This window comes from Megalops cyprinoides, chromosome 20, assembly GCF_013368585.1.
Source record: "Megalops cyprinoides isolate fMegCyp1 chromosome 20, fMegCyp1.pri, whole genome shotgun sequence".
NCBI lineage: Eukaryota > Metazoa > Chordata > Actinopteri > Elopiformes > Megalopidae > Megalops > Megalops cyprinoides.
In genome coordinates, this window is record NC_050602.1 from 268,503 (window position 1) to 275,888 (window position 7,386).

General features: G+C 44.0%; 1 protein-coding gene across 5 annotated transcripts in view; it reads left to right on the forward strand.

Annotated features, from left to right (window-relative positions):
- The window catches only part of LOC118795261 (tyrosine-protein kinase JAK1-like), a 46,931-nt gene extending 41,436 nt beyond the window's left edge, over positions 1-5,495 (forward strand). For all 5 annotated transcript variants that reach the window (XM_036553623.1, XM_036553624.1, XM_036553621.1 and 2 more), the window contains 9 exons: positions 267-418; positions 759-909; positions 1,259-1,350; positions 1,659-1,851; positions 2,202-2,326; positions 2,417-2,589; positions 3,062-3,179; positions 3,598-3,708; positions 4,068-5,495. In XM_036553623.1, coding sequence (XP_036409516.1) covers positions 267-418; positions 759-909; positions 1,259-1,350; positions 1,659-1,851; positions 2,202-2,326; positions 2,417-2,589; positions 3,062-3,179; positions 3,598-3,708; positions 4,068-4,172 — 1,220 coding nt within the window. In that variant the 3' untranslated portion in view covers positions 4,173-5,495. The remainder of the gene's footprint in view (positions 1-266; positions 419-758; positions 910-1,258; positions 1,351-1,658; positions 1,852-2,201; positions 2,327-2,416; positions 2,590-3,061; positions 3,180-3,597; positions 3,709-4,067) is intronic.
- The last annotated feature ends 1,891 nt before the right edge of the window (positions 5,496-7,386 follow it).

Below are 7,386 nucleotides of genomic sequence, written 5' to 3' on the forward strand. Positions count from 1 at the left end.
GTCATAGTGTTAGTAGTAGTAGTTGTACTAGTAATGGTGGTAGTATTTTCAGTAGTGGTGGTGGTACCAGTAGTAGCTGTATGATTGATCCAAGATCTGGATGTCACCTGGGGACAGGATTCAGCTGTGTACACTTGCATGTGGACAGGATGTGAGGTGGTGCATGTTGGAATGGCAGATGGATCTGAGGCATTGTGGAGGGTTAAAGGTCGTCGGGCATGTCGGGCTGGGAAGTGTGGTCACTGATGAGTGTATGTTGTCTCCAGAATGTGTGGACAGGATTCCTTGGATCGCCCCAGAGTGTGTGCGGAACGCCAAGGAGCTGAGCGTTGCAGCGGATAAGTGGAGCTTTGGCACCACGCTGTGGGAGATCTGCTACGATGGCGAGGTGCCACTCAAGGACAAGAAGCTCACTGAGGTGAGGTGCTCCTGCAACTCCCTAAAAAATTACCCCTGCCATTTCCTCTTCCTTGTCAGGACACCCTCACAAACTTCCAACAGGATTCCCATCTGAAACAACCCTGGGAACATCATAAGTATTCATAATGAATTTTCAGAATGTTTCTGGAACATTTGGCTGATTGTTTCTGGAATGTTAGCTTGACAGTGTGCTTGCTGTGAAGGCAGTTTAGTTAATTTGAAAAAAAAAAAAAAGCTTGTTTTTAGCTTTTCTTTTCTCAAGGCTTGCATTGATTGGGCCTCATCTCAGGCTAACATTGGTTTTTATTGGTTGGTTGGTGTTTTTTATTTCTGAGCAGAAAGAGATGTTTTATACAGCAGAGTGTGTACTGGCAACCCCAGACTGCAAGGAGCTGGCTGACCTCATGACCCAGTGCATGAACTACGATCCCCGAAAGAGGCCCTTCTTCAGGGCAATTGTGAGGGACCTTAACAAGCTGGAGGAGCAGAGTAAGACTGCTCTGATATCCTGTTTCCATTTTCTGTAGTAAAGGCATTACAGAGTGGTGCGTGTATTGCATTGACAAGATTTCTTATAAGATCACATATGGCTGCTTTGTGAAGCTACATCATCCAAAAATATCTCATGTGTCCTTAGGTGGCTGAGTTCCATTCTCTTTTCCTTTTCTTATAATGATAGTAATAATAATGATAATTATCTTTCATAACATCACCATAAGTGGTTTTAGTAGTGTCAAAGCTTAACATCTGCTAATTTTTTGGAGTTTTCAGGGCAAAGTAAAATGAAGCACATTTTTATTGGCTATAGAGTGACAGTGTTTTGTTTCCCCTCACGCAGACCCCATTGTCTCCCCCAAAGTGCCCCCACAAGGAGTCGACCCCACCGTATTTGAGAAGAGGTTCCTGAAAAAGATTCGGGATCTGGGAGAGGTATGGGCTGTTCAGAGCAGTCGTTGGTGTTCATTCCAAGTCATTTTGATCTAAACAGGCAAATTATTTAGTCCATCACTAAAAATTTCCCACATCCAGGTTCTCTTCTGTATGGTAAGAATTTCCGGTGTGTAGAAGCTACTGTATTTGGGTCAAATAATTCATTAAAAACTACCAAACACTTCACAAATTGTAACACCTAACTTTGAGCGTATGATAAATGTACATCAGTGTGTGATTGAGTGGAGATTTAATATAAGTGCACTTCAGTGAGTGGGTGTGGCCTGGCTCTGCTCCCTCTTGTGCAGGGTCACTTTGGAAAAGTTGAGCTGTGCAGATATGACCCCCGGGGGGACCGCACCGGCGAGATGGTGGCTGTCAAGTCCCTGAAGCCGGAAAACAAGGAGGAGCAGAGCAGCAACCTGTGGCGGGAGATTGAGATCCTGAGGGCCCTGTACCACCAGAACATTGTCAAATACAAGGGCATCTGCAGCGAGGAGGGTGAGCGGCCAGCACAGCACCCCCGCAGGCTAGAACGGGATACACATGCTTCACATGCTTGGGTCTTGTTTGATGGCATCTAGCTAAGTCTCTTGTTACTACTATTTGATGTTACCCAGTCTCTAAATGAAATGATGTAATATGGAGTGTATGGTGGTACGGTAATGCTGCAGGAATGAGGTAAAGGTATCAAATGCAGAGGTATGATCCTAATAATCCGGAAAAATTACAAGCCAATCAAAAACAACTTTTGGACAGTCATCATTTTACAGGCTGTGTGTGTCACAGAAGAGACAGCAGAATAGGCTGTGTCAGTGTCATTTCCTGTTTATGTTTCATTTCCTGTGTAGGTGGAAGGGCAATCAAGCTGATCATGGAGTACCTGCCCGCTGGAAGTCTGAAGGAGTACCTGCCCCGAAACAAGGCTAAAACAGACCTCAAAAGGCTCCTCAGTTATGCTGTCCAGATATGCCAGGTATGCTGCAGGTCATGCAACTCCAGATGAAGAAGTGAAGAAAGCAGTCCAAGCCAGTATTTGATGTACAAATCATCATATTCCCCCCAGGGAATGGACTACCTGGGATCACTGAACTACATCCACCGAGACCTGGCAGCTCGGAATGTACTGGTGGAAAATGAGAACACCGTCAAGATTGGAGACTTTGGGCTGACCAAGAGCATCAAGGACAACGAAGGTTACTACACGGTGAAGGATGACTTGGACAGCCCCGTCTTCTGGTGAGGGTCCAGTCATTCCAAGTTTCTCACTCTCCACAGCCAAAGTCTCCCACATACGTTTTCCCTTAACTCTCTGATTCAATGCTCTGTGGGAAATCTATCTGATTATGTGGTGGCTGAGGAGGACGAGAGAGGTCTGTACTCTTCTGAATTATTTGAAATCTGAAAAGAGGTCAGTGTGGTTCTTTTATGCAGTATGTCCAGGAAGAGCAAATATTCTCTTTAATTTGTTAGAAGTGCTCACATGCTCACATTTTCTCATGGCCTTAGTAGTGCTCTCTGTGGTATTTAGTGTATGATGATGGTTTTCCCTACTGCCACTTCAGTATGCACCACACCACTCCAGTTGGCCATGAATTGAGAGCTCAATCAAATGTAAGCAGGACTGGACATTTATGGACTGACAGCTGTAGACCAATTCTGGGTAGCCTGTCTCACTGTTTCTCACCTAACCATCTCTTCTCCTGTCCAGGTATGCCCCAGAGTGCCTGGTCTACTGCAAGTTCTACCGTGCATCGGACGTGTGGTCCTTTGGAGTGACCATGTATGAGCTCCTGACTTACTGTGAGACGGAGTGTAGCCCTATGGTGGTAAGGCCCCATTCTGCCCCCATCATTCAGCAACTGCTGTGAAGCTCCTACCACTCTAGCCATACCACTTCAATCATGCAAACCTTTTTCTAAAGATCCTTCCTGGTGCCAGACAGAGGCTTAAGGGAGCTGAGGGATGCTTCCTACCTCTACCCAGAGTGACAGATTACACTCCTAGTGCCTGTGTCTTAGCACCTGGCTGGAGTTTTCCCCCCTGAATGGAAAATGGCTTTGAAGTTATAATAGAATACAAATCTGCCATAAAACTGATTCATCTGCCTGTGCTCCAAGAGTGTATCCCCTGCTGTTAATGTTTCTGTCTTTGATCATGGTGGTAATCAAACTGATTTTCATATGACAGAATACTTGAATGAATCATCTTAACCTGACTATACATCCTGACATTTCATACACTCAGGTGTTCTTGAAGATGATTGGTCGAACCCATGGACAGATGACAGTGCACAGGCTGGTGAAAGTACTGGAGGAGGGGAGGAGGCTGCCCTGTCCACCAAACTGCCCTGAAATGGTATGGAATGGAGGTGCCCTTCTGTTATAGCTAGTGTACCCTACTGATCTACACATGTGTGCCCTACTGCTATAGCTAGTGTACCTTACTGCTCAACACATGTATGCCTTACTGCTACTGCTAGCATGCCCTTGTGCTTAAAGACATCTTTCACATGACCATTTTTTCAAGACCCTTTTCGTAACATTAGTTTATTTGCATTAAAATGTTTAGTTACATATGTAATGTTTCAGTAGATTTAACACAAAGGCCCAGGCTTTTTACAGAGATCGGTTTTTTAGTACTGGACCTTGATAGGCGCCTGTATATAGAATTACAGTGAAGCTCCATTAAGAGGCTTCTTGTTGTGCTGGATGCAGGTTTACGCCCAGATGAGGAGGTGCTGGGAGAGTGCACCAGAGAAGAGAATCAACTTTCAGGGCCTGATCAAGGTATTCCAACAGCTGCTGGCCGACCAGCTGTGACCAACGGCGACCAATGGCGCTCAGCCCTGACTGGATCATGCAGCAGGAGACGTGCCTTTTCAGAGACTTTATGAACACAGAATACAGCAGCCAGGAAGAGAGAGTCATGTTACTTTGGTCTTCTGCTACTGTGACTTAATATTTCGTCACAATACTTTAGAGCGGCGCCACACACCTTGGGTATGACCCTGGAGCCTTGGCGGATGAGCAGAATCTTCGAATTGCCACCATTTAATTGTAAATAGACGTAATGTCATTCTTTTCAAAATGAAAACTTTAGCTCAAAATATTTTTTTTGTTCATTTCATGAGTACGTGTTATAATGTCATTTCTGGTGCAATCTAACCATTGGCATTAACATTTTTTCCCTTCTTCGCTAAGTAAGTAAGTCCTTATTGTATTATCATTTGCCACCTTGTCAAAAAGACAGGGGAGGAAGAGAGATTTACAGGTGAGATGAGTAATGTGAAGGCCTCTGACTCACCCCTTGTTAATCAGAAGAGCAGATATGGGTGGACCTGATCTCAGTCTGCCTTAGTGCACATCTACACAGAAATATGTGGCTCCTTCAGGAGCATCACTTCAGAGCAGGCGCTACACACCTCAGTTGGTCTGTATATCGTCAGGATGGGCTGACAGTAGCTACAGGAGATTACATTACTGCATCCAGGCCATAAAAAGAGTTGTGAATTTATGCAGCACCTGCTTCACACCGATGCCTGTGAACAAGTGAAAAAATCTGTGTGAGTGGCAGCATGTTCGAGCTCAAATTGAAAAGTGGGGTGTCAGAGTTCAGGTAGAATGTTAGGAAGAGAACCCACAATAGCTGCTGAATAAGGTATATCACACAGTGGAACAGAAAATCCTCTCTTAGGCACTGCTGTCCCCTGGTGTCCTATCAATTGCAGCCAGTTATCTTAAAAAATATCCAGCACGATGTACTGTCAGTTTTCTAAATGCTTGCCTTCCAAACAGAGTCATTTTATATTGTCTCTCTCATATTATACATAGGGGTTACCAGAGTTGAAGCAAAGCCAAAATCTGGCCATATTTGACTGTGTCCCATACCGTGTAACCAATAACAAAGTAAACATGCTTGTGACCTGATTATTCCAGAATGTATGAAACATTTCCTTATGCTCAGAAAGCATCTGTCTTTGGACTGAGAAAAAACGAAAGAAAGGATGGATGACTGGAAGGAAATGTGTTCATAAATACATGTATAATTTCAATAATTAAAATGCTTTAATCTTTAATTCTTTAATCAGAAGTGTCCCCTTGAAAACTTTGCTTTACCCACTAATACTCAGTGAGCATGCTAAATTCCCTCTGTATGTAAAACAAATATCAAATAGAAAACTCGGGTTGCAAATAGAAAAATTACGGGTCTGAAAATTCGTTACAAATATGTTTTAAAGCATATGTATGAAGTGAGCATGCTCTCGCTCACTTGAAAATAAGAAAATGAAAGGGAAATAATCCTAGAACTCTCCTGTCATCATTGAAAACTGATTTGCTACATTGTGCATGTGCTATGGACACAGCTGCAGTCTGGCACATCGGCAAGGTACCGGTGTTGTGGTGAGAGACCCGCAACATCGGAAGCGAGTCCACAGCCACTCTGTCCCTTGCCTTGGACGTAGATACCACCCTGAAAGACCACCAACATGATATCCTTGGCGGAATCTCAGATGATTGCAGCAGAAGGTCAAGCTTCTAGACAACCAAAACCAGCCAGCCTGGGGTGTGTGGTGTGAATGTGGCAGGAGAATGGAATAGCCTTAAAACAGACAGTTTACAGCTTTATTTTGATCAATCTGAACCCCGTGCTTCTAAGCATTGCTTCTGGAAGAGAAAATCGATCATTTCAGTACAGACTGGAGAGCCGGGGTAAGATCACATTCATTGTAGTGGCAGAAATACCACGCACTTTGATGTCGCAGTGGGATTAATATTCTTTAGTTCTAAAAGCACCTATTCAGCCAGCAGTCCACCTCCAACAGTTAAGTGATGGGTATAACTTCTGGGGAAAGTCATTGCAGGGTGTGGAGATATCAAAAACACAGCATAGATGGGAGTTTCTCCTAGTCTGGTTCATTGTGAGGCTCTTCTTTCAGTTGAACATTCAATTCAATTCAACTCAGGTATTTATTTAAATGTCCATTGTCATGTACGTTTGACATAAGCAGCAATGATATATTTTTAAAGGACATGTCTAAGAGGAAGCCAAGCCCTTTTGAGGATGCTGTCTTACATATTAGAAAGCAGAACAACAAACCCTGCCTTCTTAATTCAATTCAATTCAATTTTATTTGTATAGCGCTTTTTACAACACAAGTTGTCACAAAGCAGCTTTACATTGTTCCTAGGCCTGAGACCCCCTGAGAGCAAGCCTAAGCTAACAGTGGCAAGGAAAAACTCCCTATCAGGAAGAAACCTTGAGCAGAACCGGGCTCAGAGGGGGAGCCCATCTGCTTCTGGCCGGCACTGGGCAGATAAAGTACATTGTATAACTTGTCTTTAACTCTAAGACATTAACGATTGATAGACAATAGTAATTAACAGCAGAGCGATTTTAAGAATGTCTCCTAGGATGTCCGGTTCTTGGAACGCAGTTGGCTTTGATGGGCAGGGCAGCAAGGTAGCAGGACTGGAAAATGGGATGAGACGCTTGGGCTACAGCTCCGGACAGGAGCCCGGAGCAGGGATAGGAAGCAAACAGAAAACAGTGGTTAGTGGATGATAAGAATGGCAGGGATGTAGAACAGAGAGGCAGGAGAGGAGGGGCAGTGAAAAAGGTGCCAGTGTGCAATAAGGAAAAAACCCCGGCAGGCTAACATTATGGCAGCATACCTAGGGGACGGGAGGCAAGGGACCGGCATAGTCATGAGGGCGACCCTAAGACAGTCAACATCCATCTTAGAGTTACAGACCTAAAATACAATTGGTCTTCATAACTGGAACCTGACACATATGTTCTGTATATGGACCTGTGGTTTACACTGAAAGGTCTGTCTCTGTCATTTTTGAATATATAAATATTCTCATATCCTGGCTCATTCTTGAAGGTGGATGCTCTAAACACAAACACCCAGAGAGATGTTTTTTCACATATCCATAACATATCAATAATGTTACTAGCTACACTTGTGCACACCAGAGTGTTTGCCTCTTATCATATAGACCCAGAAAGGCAGGCACCCTTATACTGCTA